Here is a 23,533-nt window from a genome sequence, read left to right as displayed (position 1 = left end):
TGTGGACATCATCTTGAGCTTTGGAAAACACTGATTGACATTTTCTAGACCAAACAACGAATCAATTCATTGAGAAAGTAATCAACAGATTAATCAACAATGAACATAATCATAGTTGCAGCCCTATATACTCCCCACCACCACACACACAAATGCCAACATGAAGAACAACCTAAACAAAATGTGAATATACAGCAGGTGTACTGTAATGATTTACTTATTATTTAATGTCAAGCTGAAACCAGCCCTGACTACAGCAGCACTTTAAAACATATTGTATTGGCCCAATAAAGATTTGCTGCCATATTATCTTTCTAAACAGCAAAAACACCTCTGCAACAAATCAACAAGTTTTTTTTTTTGTCAGCCTTTAATTATCAACATCATATTTTGAGGACGCAATAACCGTTAGATAAAAACAGCATGAAGTGAACAATCAGTTGATGCACCTGAATGAAAAAATTCAAACTAATTTAAGGCTAAAAGGCATACATTCAACAATAACAATGCTCACAAAAAACATCTGAAATGTTTTACATGGGTAAAACAAGGTTGATCAACAAAAGCAAAAACTGTCAATGAATAAACCATAAATAAGTATGTGAAGGGATTTTTCCAAAAAATAAAAAGGATTCAAGTTCATAGACCTAATGTAATACCATGGTAACCATCTTCAGAAGCACATCACTGAATGTTATGTCATAAAGTAACTTAGACCTCAAGCTATGGTTGAATTGCCTCATTTCAGAAGGGCTGAATAAGTCCTGAATAGGAATTAGGACTTATGCTAACCATGAATTATGTTTCTCTATTAATTTTTTTCTTCCAATATGCATTCACCAGATTAACAGACGGGAATCTAGTGCACAGTAAGTCCTGACTTTAAACAAAAACACTTCTTTTAGGAGGGAAATCAAATTACCAAAGGTTAATGATTGTCATATTTTTCCAAACATACATTGTGATATACTTATCACTGGTAATGAAGGTAGATGAGTAACAGACATATTCACCCTCCCCACCCTCCAAATAGTCACAGATACAAGAGCAGCCTAACCTGAACCTTAAGAGAAATATAAAATACAAGCATTAATGATAACAAAGCATGTATCCATGTTACACTTTAAAGACAGGAGAACATTACAAAGGCTCATAACAAAGGCACCGTCATACATTGTGAGCTGCACTGTGTCCACAGGACTGTCTCAAGTAGGATGGTGTGAATAAATGTCCTTCATTACAAGGCATTTCCTCCATTTAAAAAACATCTTCAACCCCATATTTACTTAAAATGACCCTGAACTGAGGAAATCGAACATTAACTACTTGTATGCATATGCAGTTTTTTTTTATACAGTAACCACAGGTAAATCAAATTAGACACTTCATGGATTATTATACGATCATTTACTCTCATCGTTATGCATAAAGAAATGCCGACCGGTTGTTGAAGACCTCATTTTGTGTCAGTGTTACTATGTTTCTTCACTTTTAACCCAAAACACAACCTGAAATAAAACACTGTACATAATTTTTGCTACTCTTAGGTCTAATACCCAATAAAATCCAAAATACCAGTTCTGGCAATCAATTAAACTGACCCAATCGAAGTCCAAAATAAGTACTTATAAGTTGATTGTACAGTGCAAATTTGGCAAGGGGGGGGGGGGGGGGGGGGGGGGGGCATATTACTTATCACAACAATATAATCTGTAGATGCCATCTTTTCACTAAAAGGATTTTCACACACATCATCCCTTTTATATTACAGCGTGTTCTTCTGAGTGTACATTTCAGTTGAGAGACAATTAATGTTGCATGACCAAAAACTGTATAAGTAAACCAAGGTGGCACAGCTATAGTTATTCATACCGTAACAGTCCATCCATACAGTGCAGTGCATCGACTGCTAATAGTCTTGAATTCTCTGAGCTCTCTGGGTGCACCATACACCCAAAGCCAGTGTGACATTCACTGGACTTCATTTTCACAGGAAAAGTTTTCTTCTGTTTCTTCCAGGTTACCTCAAAGACAACACTTGACATCTGGAGTAGCTCAGACACTGTGGGTCCTTCCAGTCACAGTCTGGTTGGATTTCATAATGGAGTGAGAGAGTGAGAGAGTGAGAGAGTGAGAACTATCTCTTGTAGTGGCTGGGTGCGTCTGCGAACATGTACTTCAGTCTATAAGCTTCAGCCAGGAGGAGACCCACTTCCTCGTTACCCCAGTGGATTGTAGGAAGGTTCTGCAGTAGCATGAGGAGGCCCTGAAGAGAAACAGAAATTCACTTCTAGACACTGACACTCTTTTGGAAGGCAGATGTTAGTAACAGAGTACAATTAGTATTTCACAAATCTATACAGTGTGGGTCAAAATGTAAAACCCACCACATGTCTGAGACAGTGGAATCACGTGTGCACGCATACACATACATGACACTTACTACTAACTTATACTACACCCTGCATGGACGCAAATAAAAGGCTCTGATAACCATGGTAAATAATAACCATCTATTTACATTTAGGGGTGCACCTAATGAAAATTTGCGACATTAATCGGTGAATTATTGTTTCAATTAATCACGTATGTCAGAAGACTGACAGAAATGGCCATCGAAATGTCCTAAAGCAGTGATCATCAACTGGCGGCCCGATCGATCCGGCCCGCGACGGATTCCAAAATGTGGAGGATCAAAGAGAAAATATGTAGGCCTATCTACACTATGAAAGCAAAACTAAAAGCAGCAGCAATGAGTTCTTCTCAGTAATCACCACCATTTATGACTCTATTTAGGCTACACCCCAAAATCAAACTACTCTCTCTGATCAGTTAAAGTCTGAGTAATATGCCACTTGGTGGGAGTAGGCAGATTTCAGTGCGGCGATTTTTCTCTGACGCGCCTCTGAATGCTCAGGATATGAAACTTTAAATTTGAATGCTAGTGTGGTGGGGTGACGGCGCAGATTGTATTCTTTTGCAACAGCAACAGTTTCGTTGCAAATTAGGCATACTGGTGAGGCATTCCGGAAGGTTGGCATGATAAAAGTACTTTCAGTCCAGTCATCATTGAAGGACCTGTTTTCAATATCAACTTTGGTTCATAGCCTTTGAGAGTGCCATTTTACCTCTGTTAAGAGACCTTCCTGTCACTTCCTCGGTGTTGTTTTTCAAGTGCTCTGTAAGTAAAGTTGACTTAATTGAGTTGAGGCAAAATATCTTCACCCTGGTGGTTGTCTGTGGTATAGGTGATGGAACCTGACTCATAAAGGCCTCAGTTGTAATGAAAGGAAAAAGTATTAACAATAAACATCAATCCTAATGTTATCAAAAATTTGATTTTTTATTTATTTTTATTTAAGGGTCCGGCCCCCAAGGAGACGTCTGGTAAAATTCTGGCCCTCTGACAAATATAGTGATGACCCCTGTCCTAAAGCATAAGGGGATGTCTTCAAATCGTCTTTTTTTGTCCAACCAACAGTCTAAAACTCAAGAATAATCATTACTGTCACACAAGACAGTGCTAACATGTTGACGTTTAGCAGGTTATGTTGGCACGCTCTTAGTATAGCCGAGGCTGATGTAAAAGTCATAACTTTTTCCGGTATTTGCTTTTAACCCTTGTGTTGTCTTTCCTTCAACCATGGTCACTTTTTTTAACATTATTATCTTTTGTTTTATTGTTTTTGTTTTTTTTCCCCAAAGTTTTTTTGATATTTTTAATGTTGACATTTTCCGCGCTTATTTTGACAAGCCCATTTTATGTGACAAAAAATAAATAAATTAACTGAAAACCGGTCAATTTGACCCAAGGACAACATGAGGGTCAAAGCAAAATGTTGGACAAATAACATGTTTGACCTGATGATAAAGGTTAAGGGATCCCAACTACGGCCCGTGTGGGTGGAGCCCCGGGGAGACTTTGGAGACTTGGCACCGCATTGCTGAGTCCTTAAGGTCAATGCTGTAGCCTTTTCTATTGTTTGCGTGTGTGATTGGTCCCTTATCTTGTGTCTGTCTGTGTATGTGTCTGTTTCTGCACGTTGTGTTTTGTCTCCCTCCCTCCCTTCCGTTTTTCCTCTGTGTGTTTTTGTGGCCCTGATTTCTGAATTTATATTTAAAAAAAGTGATCACAAAAAAAAAAAGTTTAAGGCATCACCAAAGTTATTGCATTTCAACGGGACTGACACAGTTGCGTTAAAAATGATCACATCCTTTCTTTTGCTTTCATAAACCTTGTTACCATCTGTTGGCACTTCAATCCATATTTAGTGGTTGTTTCCTGAGTTAAATGTGGACCACAGATAGATTGGTACCTGAAAGTCAACCATGGAGAGGATTTCTTTGCGCCACTCGATGAGGAAAGCAGAACAGACGTACAGGTGGAAGTGGGAGAAACCCTCCGCTTCAGCCTGTGGATTTTAAGCAAGGACAGTCAACCGAACAAATACTTTTTAATGGACCATACCTGCAGCAGTGGGAATTCTAAAAGCTTTAAGGCTACAGTTTCAGCTGCTGATGTACTGCGTTACTTTCTATTGTGAGGCTTTGGCTGCATGTAGCGTAGCATGCCTTAACCTATTCAGAATGCTGTGGTCTACTTAGTATTTACATCATATTCTAACAGCAAAATAATTCAGTTAAATGAATAATGAAACTTGTTTATTTATAAGCTGTGATAAAGCTGAAAGATCATGAATCTAAAGCCGTCTACGCTACATGCTCTACCTGGTAGGTGTCCCAGAGACGAATAGTGCAACGAAGCGGCAGCTCCCTCATCAACAGATTGTTCATCCATCGGAAAGCAAACTGCAGATACTCCACCTCATACCTCTTAAAGTGATTGTGAATGTCCTCTGAAGACAGACGCACACACAAAGAAAAGCACAAAAAACACAGATGTTCAAATTGTGGGCTTCCTGCTATTATTTCAGAATCAGATGGACAGCCTTCTCTCTCTTTCTACATGTGTGAGCTCAAACAAGCCCAAAAGTGGAATGAGCAGAACGCATGTCAGTGCAAAGTGCATGAGACCTAAAGCCTAATGTGACACACAACACTCTTTAAACTGACAGGAGTCCACTCACCATCTATCCTGCTGACCAGCTCCTCTAAAGCTTTCACTTTATTCTGGATTCCAGGCTGAGCAAAAGTGTAGTTGTCCTGAAATTATAAAGTTTTCACTACATTGGCACATTTACACCTTTAACACAAAAAAAAGTGTTTATGGAGATGTATGTGTGCAAGCAGACCTGTATTCCATCCAGCAGCTTGCTCATGCACCAGAAGCTGTCAGCTTCGATGTTTCTCCGGGTGTCCAGGGGCAGCGCTGCCACCTCAAAGTTCTCCACATCTTCTGCTGGAACAAATAACACTGAATGGAACAGAAATGGGCCAACTCACATAGATAACTCTTGTTAAAGGCTCCCGGGCTGCTTCCCATGTATCTTTTTTGATATCTCCTCGTTCGAACCAGAAGTCGTCTCGATGCTCTTATTCCAGCCGCGCAGCTTAAAAGCCGTTGCTAACGCCGCCCATACGGCTTTGGAGGAAAGAACAACTCATCCCTCTGATAACACATTTCCTCGGTTTCCTCTCTCCTCGCGTCTTTCCCATGCTTTCTCGGTGGGAGGGACTAAGAAGCGAGGAAGGGAAGAAAGTGGAGGAACCGTGGATGTAATTTAAGGACCCCTAGACTCCTGAATGCTGCCCTCTACTGAGGTTGACTGAAAAAAATTTTAATGACCTTGGACGAGGTATTAACTGGGGCTGCCCCTAAAAGTCCATAAAATGAATCCTTAATGGAGAAAGACCCACAGTCGACTCACATTTTGTCAGTTGAAGCGTTACACAGAGACGTGCAGGAGCAACAGTATGACCGGCTGTAACCTTTACCAGCAGTCAGACACGTGGAGTTTAGTGTGGGACAGCTGAGCTGAACTGACACTAACTGGGTAGGGGAGTCAATCTTGTATTTGTAAGACAGCTGTATTGAAGAAAATACATCAATAATTATGTTGAGTGTGAAAGTCCTGATTTGGGGACAGCTCTAATTACAACATGGTAGAGCTGGGCGATATGGAGAAAATCCAATATCACGATATTCTTTACCAAATACCTTGATGGCAATATGACGATGTTGTAGGAAATATTTTCACTTGGAGAACACAGCACGGGCGCATATGGACAAAAGCAGATTTTAAATTACATTGTAACAAGTTAACAATTCGCCCTTAAGAAATCCAATCAAGGCACGGTTGTCTTGGAACGCAACAGACAGACGGTGGCAGAGTAATTATTTCGCTCATTTTTGAACCAATGCAATTAACAATTTCAGTCACCCCAGGCGAACTCAGCGTATGTACATTTTAGATAAATTATCATCAATAATGTGGATATAATGACTACCTGGTGTGTTTAAAAATTGACAGCACTTTTCTGTAACGCAGCCTTTAAAACCAGGACAAGACAACATCTTTGCTATATTATATCATAAGATGATATTTGTCTCATATTACGACATCAATATAGTCCTACAACATTGTAAAATATAGGTACAGACAAAAAAGCTTGTAAACCAGGAACAAAGGCAAGAGTCATTCTGGTCCAGAGGGAATAGAACGGGGCTGTATGCAGGACACAAGTAACTTACTGACAAACTCAGAGAGGAAGACCACAAAGAAGGGTGTGACCAGATCATTGATTCCCTGGACGTAACCGCTGGCTGGGTGACGGATGGCCCAGATGAAGAGAATACGCTCAAACACCTGAGAAAAGAAAGAAAATGACAAAATGTGCAGTGTGACAACACGTGTGGTACAGTATGTGTTATGCTTAGGGGCTGGGCATAGTGGAAATCAATGTCAATGAAGTTAAAGAAGCAAGCTTGTGACAGGGAGCTCCCCGGTTTGACAGGATAAAATCTGGGTGGGGAAAGTGAAAAGAGTAGCTCCCTCATTTACAACCACTGAGGTGCCCTTGAGCAAGGCCCTTAACCCCAACCGCTCCAGTGGAGCTGCTCAGTGGCCAGCAGATTAGATTAGTAGTTGTATTTGGCAAGTTCCAGGTATGAATGTGTAACTGTGTCAATGTCACAGGTCGTCGTTGCAAATAAGAATTTGTTAATAATCGACTTACCTGGATAAATAAAGATTAAATTAAATATCCAATGCAATAACTTGGGTTCTGCTGTTACATCACCCAAAACATGACAAGACAAATCATCATTACGGAGCGCCTGGTCAGCTCACCTGGTAGAGCATATAGAGGTTTACTCCTCGACACAGCGGCCGCGGGTTTGACTCCATGTCATTCCCCCTCTCTCTCCCCTTTCATGTCTAAGCTGTCCTATACAAATAAAGGTCTACAATGCCCAAAAATGATCTTAAAAAAATAACTTAATTAGAATTCTGAGTATGTAAATTCACGATATGACAATATCGCTACAATTAATTCCCTAGAAGTTGATAATGCTGAACATTGATAAAGAATTATTGACATGCTCTAATTTGGCTGTGATTTAACCCAATCACAGGTTTCTGGTAAATCTATACACAATTCTTTAAGCGTTTTGAAAACCCACATGATATCACCACATTTGAGGAAGAAGCCATGCTGAGTGAACTTCCTTTTTTAAAGCAAAGATCCGCCGTTATGTAGTTATCTGATGCAGGTTCTTCCTCAGTGAATAAAAAATACTCTGTCACACTTTTAGCACACAGGGTTATGAGTTATCTACGGTAGTGTAGATGCCAGTACGTTTATCTTAAGGGTCTCCAATCTCATTTGTCCTTTCTTGACATGAGGTAAAGCAAGGTCACGAGTTTAAAATGAGTCCCGAGGCCTGTATCATGCTTCATTTTCAACTTATAGTCTGGCTCTTTTTAGGCTACCGGGCTTTATTCTGTCTAGTATTCTAGTTATTCTTGTCTAGTATCTGTGATACTATATAAGAGATATCAGAAAGCAAGTCATAAAGTTCAGATCTTACCTCTTGTACTACAGCCTGCTGGAACAAGGGAATTAGAGGGTTGGTTCTTGGAATATCGATGTGGATCTGATAGGAAGAGAGGTTACTCAGGATCATCACAGCAGATTACATGTTTGTGTGTTTACTGATTAGTTCGACTGAGTAGGAAGAATGTTGGGTCTCTGTAAAATTACAGCGTGGTCTTGCCCCGCTCTATCTGTAAATTGTCCTGAGTTATTATTTGACACTAAATAAAACTGAATAGATGAATAGTCTAATGTCTTTTCTCCTTATTGTTACCCTTAACTGTAAAAGTATTACCTGTCTGTATGTGTCTTTATAGTGCTCGTCTGTCCTGGAGTGGTAATACTGCTCTATGAAGCCAAAGTATTCGTCTCGCTTCCTTTTTAGCACCAGCTCTCTGCGCTCCTTGTTGGCCGGCAGGTAGCCCTGTCAGAGAGCAAGGAGACGAGAGAAAAACACAGACGAGAACGTGTTTAGAAGAACAGAACTGGCCAGCCATTTGAGATAAGAGAATAGAACGTAGATAAGGTTGCCTGGAAGGATAAGGCGTTTGACAATTTTCTAAAAAGGAATGCAACTGGCTGCAAAGAAAACTTCTTTTTTTTTTTTACTTGGACTCTCTAACAGTTCTGTTGAGACTGAATGATTGAAGATAGACCTCAGAACATGTGATACTTCAAAACACAGTCATGGGACTTACAGAGAGAAGTCTCCATGTGATTGGCCGGACTTCTCTTGGTATGCCCGACCAGCTGTGCTTCCGGAGTTCCTCTGTAACAGCACAGAGCGACATATAAACCCATATAATCAACAGTCTATTGAAAGCCACAGTACAGATCAACAAACAGAGACAAGCAGGTAATGCAGTAGCGTCAGTGAAGTGTAAGCTGCATTCAGACCAAAAAAAACAATCTGGTGATTTTCAGCAGGGTTGTGCAATGGTATGAGAGTCATTTAAACGGATTATTTGTCCGACATAATGTATGTTGCACAGTGGACTTTATATATCACAATGACTGTTTTCTATCAGATCTAAATATAGATCTTGACGTGCCCGACCGCACTTAATTTCATGGAGACAGAGAAAAAAGAAAAGAGACAAGCGAAACATTTCGACTGTGCTTTGTTGTCTGGCAAACATTCAGCTGTTACACAATCTCCTGGGCAGTTCAGCGCTTGTGTTTTGCGTTTGAAAACTTGAGGCAGCGATAGTGGCAGTGATGTTTCCCGTTTCCTGTTTGGGATTCTTACACCGCCTCAAAACACACTGACAGGTCTGATCTCCGGTTACATGATTGGCTAGCGCAGCATGCCATGGGGTGGGGTTGCGTTACTCCAAAAGTTGATTGGCCTCAACTTTTCAGCTCCCCCCTCAGCAACCCCCACGCAGCCTAAATGCACTACCACCATTCAAAATGAATGGAAAGACCTGAGTTTTTGCCGCACCATCTGACGGCCAACACAGGCATATGTGAATCCTAGAACCAAGAATCCCTCCATCCCTACACGATGAAAGCGTGTGTTGCTGTCGTACCTAGGTCAGTGTTGGGACTAGCCAGCAGCTGCTTGAATTTATCCAGTCGGCTCTTCTCCCGCACCGTCATGGGTGGTGCCCCTGACGCGTTCTGGTCTGACATGCGTGCCACCAGTGGGATGATGGGACGAACTGGCAGAGACTGCTGCTTCTGCAGCGTGGAGCGAACTGTAGAGAGCCACACAAGAAAAATGAGAAAATATAATGAAAGTCAAAAAAAACTTTGAGTAGACTCCAAACTGTTTTATGGAATCAATGAGGAGCCCAGACCAGTAAAACCCCTGCAAATGAGACATAATGTACAACCCCAAAAAGATGTGTATTGTATTATCTTTTTTTATTGCTCCTCTCAATCTAGACATCATTTCCCGTTTTGTTGCCGCCTTTATTACCGTTCTGAGGTGGTTTAGTGCAACACGGCAGGCCTGCTTGGTTCTTTTTGGGAACGACTATAAAGATTTACAAAAGAATATGTATACGGCATGTCCTCTTTAACTGGGAGGTTTTGGGACAGAGTGGTGGGATCGCTGTGGACAAAATACACCCAGTGATTGACTGGTAAGAGAAAATTATGTTTAACATGTATCCAGCTTATTTAAATAGCTCATGTTACTGTTTTGTTTAAACAGTTAGCTTCATTTAATATTGTATGTGGCGTAGAGCTGGGCGATATAGGGAAAATCAAATATCATGTTTTTTTTACCAAAAACATCAATATCGATATTGCGACGATATTGTAGTGTTGACTGTTGGTGCTTCACAAAATATACACAATCAGAGTTTTGATAAATAATCAGCAATGATAGGAATACAATGACTAAGTGGGTAAAGGCAAATAACAGAACAGCTAGGACAGTCTGGTTAGTTTAGAAAATCACTTCAATTTACTGTAATGCCGTCTGTATAACCAGGAAAAGACAACATTTTGTGTCATATGGAGATATAAGGATATTCCATTTCCATTTAAGACGATATCTAGTCTTATATATCGATGTGGATATAATATCAATATATTGCCCAGCCATAAAGTGGTGGCCCTTCCCAAGACTATGTTGCAGAGCCACCGTTGTTGTGTCTGCAGCTTAGCTCCGCCCAAACGAATTGCGATTGGTTTGAAGAAATGCAAACAACCCAGAGTGTTTTTTTTCTCCTATCCTAGCATGTATGTGTGGTGTAGCCAGACCTTACACCACAGTGCTGGGGAGATAGGGCTGGCAATGCGAGACTATGTCCCCCTGACAAAGTCTGTAATTAGCTTCCCTATGAATCACCTGATAAGCTGCTCAGGAGCTTTTAATGCCAAATGAACTTCTGCAGCATATTACCCACATACCTGAGGACGTGTTGAGATAGGCGTCACTACTAGACTTGACCACCTTGCCATTGACATGCTCGCACTCTGCGTCTTCTTCCTGCCCATCCTGGAGGTTTTCAGCTTCTGGCCTGGGAGGTGCCAGTCTGTGTGACACCCCAGTTTCTGTGTCAACAGCCTGTTTCTGCTGCTGCTGAGTGCAAACACATCAGAATATCTTCTCTCATTTCATACCAATGCCCAGTCTCTCAGGGATAAAAATGATGTCTTGTAGTTACCTGGTTCTGTGTGGACACTGAGTGGAGGCCTGATGAAGTTTGGGCGGGGGTCCCAAGGAAATCCTCGTCCTCCTCTTCGTCGATGTCCCAAGCATCATTGGTGCTGCGGGCAAACTCGTGGAAGCTAGAGGCCTTTTTGGATTTGAGATTGTTGAACTTAGGCTTTGTGTCTTTGGGATACCTGCGGATGGATGGATCGAGAGATCGAACAGAAAGAAAAAGAGAAAAAAAAGACAGAAAAGTAAAGAATTTAATGGTCTCATTCATGTACGATGCAGGTACGTAATATACACAGAAATCTAGGATATGTTATCGCCAAAAAGGAACAAAAAACTAAACAGCAAATCCAACAAAAAAGGGCAATAGCACACTGGAAGTCAGTTAAGTATATTAAACAATGTAAATGATAAGTTTGGGTCACACTGGTACAGTACTGGTGCATGCAATCCGTACATGTTCAAGTACTTGAAGCATGGGACAATGTGCTGCAAAACAAGGTTGAAAATGGGAGACACAAAAAACATACACACAATTAAAACGCATCCATGTGGGTAACATGACGCCATGCAGTCCAGTTATTTTTAGCACTTACGTGCGTCGCAATCGTGGGTCGAGAGGTGGATGCTGTGCTCCATAAACTGGTTGTACACTGTAGAAGATGACATGTGGAATGCTGTCACCCCTGTTCAGAAAAACACACGCCACTTCCCAGGCTTTGACCTAGCTAATGCTAATAGTCAGCCTGTCGACTCAATATTAAGATATAGGGTAAAGTTAGCAGACACACGTGCTGTCCTTGTATAGTTCTTTGTAAATATATTTTGCTTGTTTCCTAGTTGCAGTGTGTTACTCAATCCCTCAATCAAAGGGAAATTTTGAAAATGTCATTTTATGGTCCCCCAGTGGCTAAAAATGGCAATAGGTGTAAACCGAGCCCTGGGTATCCTGCTCTGCCTTTGAGAAAATGAAAGCTCAGATGGGTTGATCTGGAATCTTGCCCCTTATGAGGTCATAAGGAGCAAGGTTATCGCCACTTTCTTTGCTTTGCCCGCCCAGAGAATCATGAATTAGAAAGATGCACCATAATGCACCACAGTTGAAAACGTCACTTTGGCCCATGCACTGGGTTGAATATGACAGTCATACCTACTGTCCCCAGTATTATTACAAGCAAACAAGGTGAATACTGTTCATGTGAGGGCTGGGTATTGTTTAAAAACAATTAACATCTTGGCACGCTGAATTGCCAATTCCATCAAACACGCCGCACCGCCTTTACCACACCACAGACTGTATGGGTTGTAGCTGCTGCAGTAGTGGACCAATCACACGTCACATTAAACCAAAGAACAAACCATACATACAGTCATTTTCTTTCAAAATCCGGGTACAAAAAGGATCGAAAGCAGGAAGGCTTTTACTGGAGAAGTTTTCTTACCACTTGGTCATTCAACCCATTTTGGGAAGTACGTATAAGTCATTCATAATCTTCTCCAGCTGGTTCAGTGATCTTCACCATTGCCTACCAGGAGGATGTAGTTTTCTTTCCAGTTCTGGCCCCAGAGATCTTCTCCTACTTCTCCAATACTGGTACTGGGTAATTTTTAGAACTCAAAATTTTCTCATTTAAAAAGTGTGTGAAAACATTTTTACTTTGTCAATACCACAATGAATGAAATGAAAGGCTGCAATCATCATCTGTTCAGATGTTAGCGCGATGCTTGCTAATGCAAGAGTGCTACTGCCTTGAGGTTTTGCAGACACAAAGCGGACCACATGAGCAGAGGATAAGGTAAATGGCATGAGGGGTTCTGTAGGTGATCACGTTATGCATAAGTATACTTTAGCCTGTGTGATGGTGGCTAGAAGACTGGGTGCTAAACCTCTGGGTGTAGCTACCACGTCTGTGGTTTCCTGTTGTGAAAATGATATCTTAAGAATGGACAAGGCGTGGAAATATCAGCTTTTAACAGAAGATCCCTGAGATTGATAGACCGCTTAAAGACCAGCTTTGGGTTTGATATGCTTGAAGAGACCTATATGTCTGATTTGTATGTTTGGTGCTATGCTACATCCTTAATCTAAAAATGCTTTAATCTCACACTCTGATACTCTGGCAGCCCTGTGTTTTAAAAAAAAAATTCTGTTTGTTTTTGCTGTCTCGTCTAGTTTCCTATTGGCACTGTTATAAGAACAATTTAAAATAAAGTATTAAAAAGAAAGACCAGTTTTGGGGGATCCCTGAAAATGTGCTTACATTTGGGATGTGTCTTTGTGAAGGACTGATGTTCTTGGATGATTTTGCAAAGCTGGAAAACCCCAGTGGGGAGTATTTTGTGAATCACAGAGCCAGCGAATTCAGCATCACGTTCTGCCTTACATTTATTACATACAGTGCATCCCTTTTATTTGTTGACCCTAACCCTGTCTTATTTAGATTGTGCTGTTTGTAGTTTGTACCAAACAGAACGAGGGGACAGCTTGCACAGCCCCTGTGTTCTTCACCACCCTATGGTGAGCATTATGTTCACCGGATGCGCAAATGTTATTACTCAGCTCAGCTTCTTCCTCTACTACGGTATACCCAAAGCAGACAAAGTCAAACAATTAAAAACTTGACACTGTAAAAAAAAAAGTGACATGAAGAAAAAAAATAATATTGTCATTGAAAAAACATCAGAATGCTACAAAAATAGTGTTTGTTTTTATAACTAAATAAATCTAGTATGATGGTTTATCCGAAATGCCATCTCTGTGTTGCAGAAACTTTACTAGCAACAAATAGATTAATACTAGTTGTATGTGGACTGACAAACTGTGGCTTCTCCCAGGCTTCTCTGAGGTTAAACAATGTCAACCTATTCATGTCATTTGCATGAATAAACTGACAGTTAAAGCCTGGCGCCTGAGAACTGGGCCTGCTGATTATCTAGCTGTGCCAGAGTCTCTTGTTTATCAGCCTACGACTTGTTTTTATCAGTAGCGGCTCAAGGACAGGCACTAAGACTAGCTGCTTGCTTTCCTGTTCTAACATGCGTTTGTGTTTTCAGCCTTCCACCCACCACAGTTTGAGAAAGATCAGTGTGTGTGACAAAGACAGCAACGCCCTCTCCTTAGAGATCCTCTCTTCTCAGATTTCCCAAACACACTACGCTCCACCCTCTCTGCCTGGCAGTGGCATGAAGCCAGGACAGGACAACCCCTCAGTCTTCATAGTCATAAAGATACACAGGCTAATACAGATATATGAACACATTAGTATGTATACTGTACGTCGGCCTTATCAATGAAGTCTGATAAGTTTTCATTTTCCATAAGTGGGCAGGGTGAGGAAAACAGAATAAAGGAATACTTAGAGGTCCTGAGTGCCCATTATAATCCATTACCACGCTGCCTATTAAGCAAGCTATACAGGCTTGGACTAACCTAGTGCTGTGGCTTAATTTATAAACAATGGTGCACTTCAGGAACATAATACTATTTTTTTCCATAACACATCATATAGTCTCTACTTGGTAGGCTTATAAGAGTTCAAACTATGATCTGGCAAATCGTTTTTTGTGGGTGAGCCATTGGTTTGGTCATCATGAATAAAACTGCCACAAAAAAAGGAGGACGTATTTCATTTAACTTCTTCACTTATGACTCATCTAAAAAAGCACTAAGAGATTACAAAATAAGAGATCTGAGATTAAAGCAGTGGACCTCATCAAGGCAGATTGTGCGGTCTCCTTTCCTGTGTCTACTATCTCTACTATCTCTCTCAAGTGCGAGGGTCACCACCTCTTAGCACAGACTGAGAGAAACATATGGCGGGCGATGCACGGACAGGGCCAGCTGACAGCTCCACTCTGAACGTTAGAAACCGCAGAGCAGAAAGAGATGGAGGTCTGTCCATCTCAGCAGGAGGATATTATAAAGACACACGCTCAATACAGACAGTGGAAAGGGTTGAAAAGTCCTCAAGTGAATGAATTGAAACCTTCTATTACAATATGGTCAACTAATGACTATTCATGGGGTACTTACAGAGACATCTTATCCGTTTGGCTCAGCCGAAGACCTCAGTTTTAAGCTAGTATTCTTATATTTACCATATTATAAGTTCAAGCTAAAATATGATTTTATTACATCATATAACCTATTTGTTTATGTACCGACTGTTGATGGTATTTTCAACAATCTATAACAGTATCCGTCTGAAATGTACTAAAGGAGTCCTGTAGTCCAGCTTCGTTTAGTATCGTTGAAAGAGAGTGATAATAACCCACCTTCCGGGAACCTTTGCGTTTCTCCTCCAAAAATTGATCCTGTTCTCGGTGGCCATACTCGGATAACACAACCCCCTTCAGACCGACACCGAGACCGGCTCCTCGCGCGAACAAACCATATGGAACCAGTTTCCGCGTTTTACTGGCGACAACTCAGCCCCACTCGGCTTCTTCTGGTCTCGTCTCTTCATGCGTTTACACGAGCGGCAGATAGTAATATTTAGCTTTCATATGCGATGATGTCTGACACGGAGCACTGGAAGCCGCCATCTTGGAGTACACAGCCCGAAGCGTGTGATTGGCGGGTGAGTCGAACAGGTGCAGTGCAAGTGTCCAATAGGATGAGACGGTGGAGTGACGGTTGGGGATGCTCGCGGATAGAAACAAAGACAGGGAGACGTTTGAAACTTCGTGCGGGTAGGGAAAAGTGTGATTATTGTTCTGAAAGAGCCTACTGTTCAAAGTCAAAGTCGTCGTTGGGACATGGTAACAACTGCATGTTGTTATGTTTCGGATGGGATAGTCAAGTTGGGGAATGGGATGGGTTCAAACTCCTGATTAGCAACCGTCGACCCTCGAGAGAGAGGTGATACACCAAAGCTTCTCGTTTCTGAAAATAAGTGTTAGCTGGAGAGCTACCTTTTGTTGTTGTGAATAGAGCACTTTTCAACACAGTTCAGTGGGACAGTCGAGGTAAAGTTAGGCATTTGGTTAGGTCTAAATAAAGAAGGTTAGGCATTTGGTTATAGGTCTAAATAAAGAAAGTTAGACCTTTGGTTATAGGTCTAAATAATGAAGGTTAGACCTTTGGTTATAGGTCTAAATAATGAAAGTTAGACCTTTGGTTATAGGCCTAAATAATGAAGGTTAGACCTTTGGTTATAGGCCTAAATAATGAAAGTTAGGCATTTGGTTATAGGCCTAAATAATGGAAGTTAGACCTTTGGTTATAGGCCCGAATAATGAAGGTTAGACCTTTGGTTATAGGCCTGAATAATGAAAGTTAGACCTTTGGTTATAGGCCTAAATAATGAAAGTTAGACCTTTGGTTATAGGCCCGAATAATGAAGGTTAGACCTTTGGTTATAGGCCTAAATAATGAAAGTTAGACCTTTGGTTATAGGCCTGAATAATGAAAGTTAGACCTTTGGTTATAGGCCTGAATAATGAAAGTTAGACCTTTGGTTATAGGCCTGAATAATGAAAGTTAGACCTTTGGTTATAGGCCTGAATAATGAAAGTTAGACCTTTGGTTATAGGCCTGAATAATGAAAGTTAGACCTTTGGTTATAGGCCTGAATAATGAAAGTTAGACCTTTGGTTATAGGCCTGAATAATGAAAGTTAGACCTTTGGTTATAGGCCTGATTAAGAAATTAGACCTTTGGTTATAGGCCTGAATAATGAAAGTTAGACCTTTGGTTATAGGCCTGAATAATGAAAGTTAGACATTTGGTTATAGGCCTAAATAATGAAAGGTAGGCATTTGGTTATAGGCCTGAATAATGAAAGTTAGACATTTGGTTATAGGCCTGAATAATGAAAGTTAGACCTCTGGTTATAGGCCTACATTTTTGATGTTTTCTTTTTATGGCCAAATTAAGGGGTTATATATTTTGAAAAAACCTGGAAAAGTTTAAAAAAAAGAAGCAAATTCCAAGAGAAGCCCAGACCCCAAAACATCCCACTAAAAATATTGATGTAGTTGTTACACAACTTGCCCAAGAGCAGAAATCTGCAACAAGGGGTCCGAGACCCCAAGCGGTTTCTCAGAGTTAGTGCAGGGCTGCTGCCAAATTATGTAAAAAAAGTTTCTCATTTTAATAGTAAAGACAAATCGGCCTATTTGTGGTAGCCATACAGTTAAGTTTAAGGAGTCACTGTGCCTCCCAGATGTGTTTCACAATAAAACATGACGCATAAATAATATGCATTTCTTTTCATCCGTTCTGCCCAGTTTATGCCCAATATGCAACTCAGTTGTACACAATATTTGCGGTAGGTGGTCCCTACTCTGTATCTCTTTTAGCTAAGGGGCCCCTGGCCTAAAAGACCCCTGCCCTTGAGGTCCCGGCCGGTTGAAAGGAAAATAGTGAAATTAAAAAGTCTGAAATAGTAATCCAGTGCAGTACTGCCAGGAGCTCTTTAGTAGCTGTTCTACAGCAATTACAAGATATGCAAACCACAAACCGGCACACAAATCAAAACACTTCCCCTGTATTTTGGCCCTTGTATCTTAGATGATGCTGAGTAATACTTCTCTTTTTTTTTTGCTGCATGCTGCATCTAGATCCTCTGTCCACACGAGGGCAGACATGGGCAGACGTTTTCCTCTACATTGACATAGCTTTGATCAAAAGGAAACCAGTTGAACCACTTATTTACTGTAAACGTTTGAAAAGGGAGTTCAAACGCAGGGCATCACAGCCATGTTTTGCATGACCAATGTGTAGTCAGTGAAATGAAAATCAACTGAATTGTCATCTGTTAATGAATAACAACACCAGTGTTTATTACACTTGAGAGCCCCGATGAGAACATTTTTAAAGTCCCTTTGCCCTATTCAAATGCAGGCAAATGGAGCGTTTGGAGACATGACAGAGTTTCGGTTTACATCCCACCATGTATTTGAATTGCAGGTGCTCTCCTGTGTGTGTTTGTTTAGGGAAATCAATGCAGTTCCCCAGCTGTGTCTTCACCTCCTCCAGCGTCCAACGGACTTCAACTGACAAAATCCAGGTGAGAGTTTATATCTGGGTTACTTTTACAGGCTGGGAACGAATGTATGTTGTGGATCTCATGGCGTTAGGAGTCGAGAATAGCTCCATTCACACATTTTTTGGGATTATCCATTTATAATGACTTTTTATTATTTATTTTTTTGGAGAGATTTTGAACTGGGTCTTGTGACTTTTTGCAACGGCGTTTCTTTTGGTGTGGCCAGCTCGTTGTGGCAAACAGTGGTGTGAAAGTAGTAGGCTAAGAGGAGATACACTAATAGAGTCACAAGGCAAGACAATGAGGAACTGTGTGTGGGGCTGCTGGAGTCGCCGGGGGCACAACAGTTTGTTACATTTACTCAGAACTTTTTCCTGCCAGTCCACTCCGGCTACTTATTTCATTTCTTTTAGATGGGAGACATCTCTTCTCGAACAATAAACTCTCCTGTTGAGGCATTTGTAATTTTTTTTAACTTTAATCTATGCAATGTCTGTTCCAGCAGAATGCATTAAAAAATAATGTGCTTTCTCGTGGCACATGCTCAGTGGAGTTTAAGCCCCCAGGAATATTTTGCTTTGTGTGACCCCCTTGTTTTGCTCTCTTTCCCACCCCTGAAAGGAAAGCATTGTGACTTTTTTCTTTTCCTGAATGCTTAAGTCTCAACAGAACCACACCGACAGCATTCTTTAAGAAAAGAGGAACTATTTTGTTTTTTTTTGTTTTTTTGTTTTTTGACCTCTGTTGTCTTGTCATTGTGGCGGTTCAGCTCCGTAGTTATGTTCGAGTTTAGAGAACATTTGGACAGTGAAAGCTGAGCATATTTGAACATTTGGAGAAGTCAGATTTGAACTCTGAAGTGGGAGTTTGTTCAAAGCTTTTGTCAGAAGAGGTAAGTGTTTCTTCATGTCACTTGTGCAAACTTTGGCAACACTGTAGGTCCCTCTTTAGGATGAACAGCACTGCATAAATATAAAAAAAAATGGTTTTTAACAAACTATAATGCAATCATAAGCTGATATAAGTACATTTTTAATTGTGTATTAATGTACAGCATGTGTCAAGACTTTTCCTACAAAAAATATGTTTTTCTGCATTATTCATTATTTTTTATTATTACATTTTTGACAAACTTACACTTAATCACTTAAATCTACTTAGAAGTTCATTACAGTGTCTTATACACCATTTATTTAATGTTAGCTGCTTAGAAATGCTAAATAGGTAGACTCAAAATAAAGCATTGCTGATAACTCTTTCTAAGTCATGTATAGTTTTACACTTTTTGCATTCAGCGTTTGTTCACATTAGTCACATGAGAACACATTGTTTCAGTCTTATAATTAATAGAGAAAGAAAATATTTTTTTCTTTACCACGCTGAGGGCTTTGTGAATTGACACAACTAGTAAAATGCCATTTAATTTGTCAGAAGAATAGCTACACTGTGACGGGCGGTAAAACAAACGCAGTTTTTGCAGGTCTCCTCTTCAGGCCCATGGTGATGCATAGCCGGATTCTTCATCTCAAGCTCAATGGGTCATCACTAGCTGTGCTCCCACACTCCGACCGTCATCACGCTATGAGGGATGGTGAATTCTCTGAAAAAGGTAAGACACATCTCTGTCTGTGTGTGTTGTCGTGTGTTTACTCTTCGCTCCTCTTCACCTTTGACCTTCATACATCGCCGTATTACTGTAGAACTACAATGGGCAGATTCATTTACATCAATGATTCCTACATTTCTAGCAGGAGTGTCTAGCACTTGTATTTATATTTCCCCACTAAATAGTTCTGCGATGTAACGAGCTGTCTGTTAACAGAACACTGCCTGTAAATGTACTTCCTTTGCTGGAAAAAGACCAATTCTGGAGAGTGCAGCAGTAATAATGTAGTCTCAATGCACATGGACAAAAACAGGAAAGAGTAACAGTGTTAAAAGCCAGAGTAAACTCACGTTTTATGATCCACAAAAAAAACCCAATGGCACATAAGAGAGTTTTTGTAAATGTTCCAATTTTCATGCCAAATAATCTCTTTCACAGCCATTGGCGTAACGGTATTTACATTAGTTTGGTTGACTCTTTACTATCCGCATTCTGCGAAGACCCGCCCTACTCTGCGTCTGATTGGCTATTACTTGTTGCCTTCTTGTCAGCTAGGTATATGATGGCAGGTGTAATGCTGATATAGCACACTGATTAACAAGTACATTTTTAAATGGCACTTCATATTAAAAAGGATGCAGACCCCTGTACTAGAAGCTTGCCGACACACTTGCAAGCTAGTTGGTGAGCTAACTGCTAACACAGTAGCCGCTGGAGCCATTCTACTGCTAGTCACATATGTCACATACTGTAAGCACCCCAAACTTCTTTAGATTTTCTCCGCACCGTGACAGTTTAATATGAGTTTTGTAAAACTGTGCTGGCGAGAAATGCGAGTTATGTCGAGAGCCATGAGCTTGCCAGATTCGTCTGATTCCCAATATCAGGAGGATGTGAAAAGAGTCTGAAAACTACACACAAATACGACCCAATTCACATGTGTCACGTCATCTGTGCACACTGATTACTAGCATTTAACCAGGTTGTGTTTGTTAGTGGATAGCAAGACACATTTGTGAATACTAAAATGTATTTCCATATAGACGTTTTTTAAATTCTGTTTTTATTTGTGGATCGTGAAAGGCAAAACAACGGACACAAATGTCTCTCCATAGCGTACTGCTGCACCGCCTCAGCCCAGGTGTTGCCGCAGGCCCACACATGGCTGATTTTACACCCCAGTGCCTGCCACATTAATCCTCAGTTAGCCCTTTTTTAATGCAGTGTATAACTCTGTGAAGGGGAAGGCTAGCCCATCCTCTTCTTCAACACCAGGTGCTACTCCGTGTCCTCAGTGTCACTGTGATGAAACAAGAGGATTCTTTTACGTCGCCTTTGTAGAAGTTTAAAAGTAGGAAAAAAGTGTCACACACTCTGGTCCGATATGCATTTCTCTATTTTATTTTGATGGCATTTCGGCCCTCAGGGCTTCTTCAAAAGCAACAGTCATGTGATTGGATCGGATTGTTGGTTTTGAAGATGACCTGAGGGCCAAAACATCATCAAAGTATAAAAAAAGGGAAGCATTTCTCTAAATGGAACCAGAGACTACAACACATTTTATTATAGCCTTTGTAGAAGCTACCACATATCAAGCAATTCATTTATTCTTGTCCATAAATTGTATAAACATTTATTTTCATTATATCTATATTTTATTTTGATTCTTCGATTAAATTATACATCTATGATATGCTGTCTGTGCAAGGCCATTATATAGAGGAGAGAGGTTGTTGGCAGTGGCCGGAGAAAGCATAGCATGGCTGTGAAGAAATGTAGCAGAGGGGTGTGTATGAAAGCAAAAATTAACAGTTTATGTGTATTTATTTTATCCATGAGGTAGATTTGCATGAATCTTCATATATTTTGTGTATTTGTCCTCTACTGAGAGAGAAAGAAGAAGAAGAAGAGAGGATATAGTATGTGTTTTGTGGCGTGCACTTATCGTAAAACAACCCTTGGACAAAGTGTGGCAGTGTTTACTGCTGCTGTGCTTTTAGCAAATATCCATCTTTACCTCAGTGTCGTTATCACCCTACTTATTATGGATTCCCAAACAACACACACACACACACACACACACACACACACACACACACACACACACACACACACACACACACACACACACACACACACACACACACACACCTAGGAAACCGCCCCCTATAGTCATTCCAATTGACACACTCGGTTTAGCTTTGCGAGAGATTGGGTTTGTAAGTGCATCTGTGAGTGTGTATGTGTGCATGTGCCTCTGTGTGTGTTAGCGTGTGTGACTGTGTGTGTGTGCCCAGTAGAGTTATGAGCGTGAATGGAGTGAATGGTATTTGACCATGTGCATTGTGTTTTATGAGATGAGCAGGCTTTAATGACTCTGTCACCAGTAAATGGGCTCTGATTTGTAGCACAGCTGTCGCTCCTCACTCTGATCAACTCGGGCCTTCTGGAGACACACACACACACACACACACACACACACACACACACACACACACACACACACACACACACATCAAAAAATTGAATATATACCCCAGACCTAAACATCCGTATTAAACCATGTATAATGCTCACAGTGCAGTTTGTGTAGATTGGGATTCTGGCACAAACAGTCTCATTAACATGTGTTGTCGATACAGAACGTAATTACAATCTGAAGTCTAATCAGAAAGAAATTGCAGCTGTTCAGATGCAGGCAGCAGTCAGACATTAGATCTCATATCCAATCAATGCACCTATTCCTCAGAGATACCGCTGATCTATAATGTGGAATTGGTAGTGTGGCGTTGATCCCATTTCTGTGGATACAGTGCAGATGGAGTTATATTATTCATTAACACACTGTGCAGATGTAGCAGGGAGGCTCTCATTGGGGCAGCAGGGTGATGTTGTTAGTTCCTCGTCAACCAAAGAACCATGTTACAAGTTTCCCAGCATACACCCTGCAGTACTGAGATATCCTCCAAGGGGTCTGTTCTGTAGCTGAGCTGTCTGTCGGAAAGTGACTCAAACATTTGACCGGTAGTGTGTGTGTGTGTGTGCGTGTGAATACAGTATATATATATAAATATAAAATTTGTCTCCGGACGCAGCTACAGTAGCTCTGCAAGGAGCTTGTTTTGGTTGAACATTTGCACCTCACAAAAGAAAAAAAAAAACACATACAACATTAAATGAAGTTAAATGTTTAAACAATACAGTAACGTAAGCTATTTCAATGAGCTGTAAACATGGTTAAGCGTAATTTGCTCTTAACAGTGAATCGCCGTGTGTACTTCGTCCACAGCGATCCCACCAGTCGGCCCCAAAAGGACCATCCCAGTTAGAGAGTAAAAGCCGCAAACATATTTCTTGTAAATCTTTACAATCATCCCCCGAAAGAACCAAGCAGGCCTGCCTTTTTGGCACGATCTGGCTTTTTTTCAAAACCTTTTCAGTTTCTAAATCATTTTCAGCGTGTAGCTCGACCAGTTTGGGAGAACGGCAACACACAGGGAGCGGAAGGTGAGGGACATCGGGGTATGTCAGGCAATTATCCTGGTAATGTACTTCAGTTGATTTATAGTAGATACTATTCAACTTCATGTGTAAGTCAGTGAATCAAAACAATGCTCTATGACTTCATAGGGGACTCTTTAATCCTATTTTATGTAACAGAGTTGAAAATGCACTTTATTAACTCTAATTTCCAATTTAAATTTGATTTTAATCATCATTTAATAATGTGTTGGGTATCTGTGAATGATTCCCCTAATGTACCTCCTTAGTTGCCGTAGCTTCCGTTTCCTCCTCACAGTACCGTCTTGTATTGCTGAGGAG

General features: G+C 40.7%; 2 protein-coding genes across 11 annotated transcripts in view; one reads left to right on the top strand and one right to left on the bottom strand.

Moving 5' to 3' along the window:
- Positions 1-337: 337 nt before the first annotated feature.
- Positions 338-15,780, bottom strand: tbc1d22b (TBC1 domain family, member 22B). 5 transcript variants are annotated; one of them, XM_032522048.1, is made up of 14 exons: positions 15,389-15,780; positions 11,710-11,766; positions 11,118-11,298; positions 10,861-11,029; positions 9,528-9,695; positions 8,694-8,764; positions 8,291-8,419; positions 7,991-8,056; positions 6,653-6,767; positions 5,253-5,359; positions 5,088-5,163; positions 4,729-4,856; positions 4,317-4,412; positions 338-2,266 (listed from the first exon to the last, which is right to left on the bottom strand). In XM_032522048.1, the coding sequence occupies exons 1-14, from the start codon at positions 15,442-15,444 to the stop codon at positions 2,138-2,140; spliced, it is 1,548 nt and encodes a 515-aa protein (XP_032377939.1). In that variant the 5' UTR covers positions 15,445-15,780; the 3' UTR covers positions 338-2,137. The 5 variants fall into 5 exon arrangements, with proteins under 5 accessions (XP_032377939.1, XP_032377937.1, XP_032377938.1 ...); XM_032522046.1 differs by having other exon boundaries at positions 10,861-11,032; positions 15,389-15,779; XM_032522047.1 differs by having other exon boundaries at positions 5,253-5,356; positions 10,861-11,032; positions 15,389-15,776.
- A 2,253-nt stretch (positions 15,781-18,033) lies between these two features.
- The window catches only part of myt1b (myelin transcription factor 1b), a 112,465-nt gene continuing 106,965 nt past the window's right edge, over positions 18,034-23,533 (top strand). For 3 of the 6 annotated variants that reach the window (XM_032522010.1, XM_032522009.1, XM_032522008.1), the window contains exons 1-2: positions 18,034-18,126; positions 19,599-19,714. In XM_032522010.1, the coding sequence (XP_032377901.1) occupies positions 19,603-19,714 (112 nt within the window). In that variant the 5' untranslated portion in view covers positions 18,034-18,126; positions 19,599-19,602. Of the gene's footprint in view, positions 18,127-18,935; positions 18,998-19,585; positions 19,715-23,533 lie in introns of those variants that run through there. The other 3 variants (XM_032522004.1, XM_032522006.1, XM_032522007.1) reach the window with 3 other exon arrangements.

This window comes from Etheostoma spectabile, chromosome 7, assembly GCF_008692095.1.
Source record: "Etheostoma spectabile isolate EspeVRDwgs_2016 chromosome 7, UIUC_Espe_1.0, whole genome shotgun sequence".
Lineage (NCBI taxonomy): Eukaryota > Metazoa > Chordata > Actinopteri > Perciformes > Percidae > Etheostoma > Etheostoma spectabile.
This window is presented reverse-complemented; position numbering and strand designations above follow the sequence as displayed.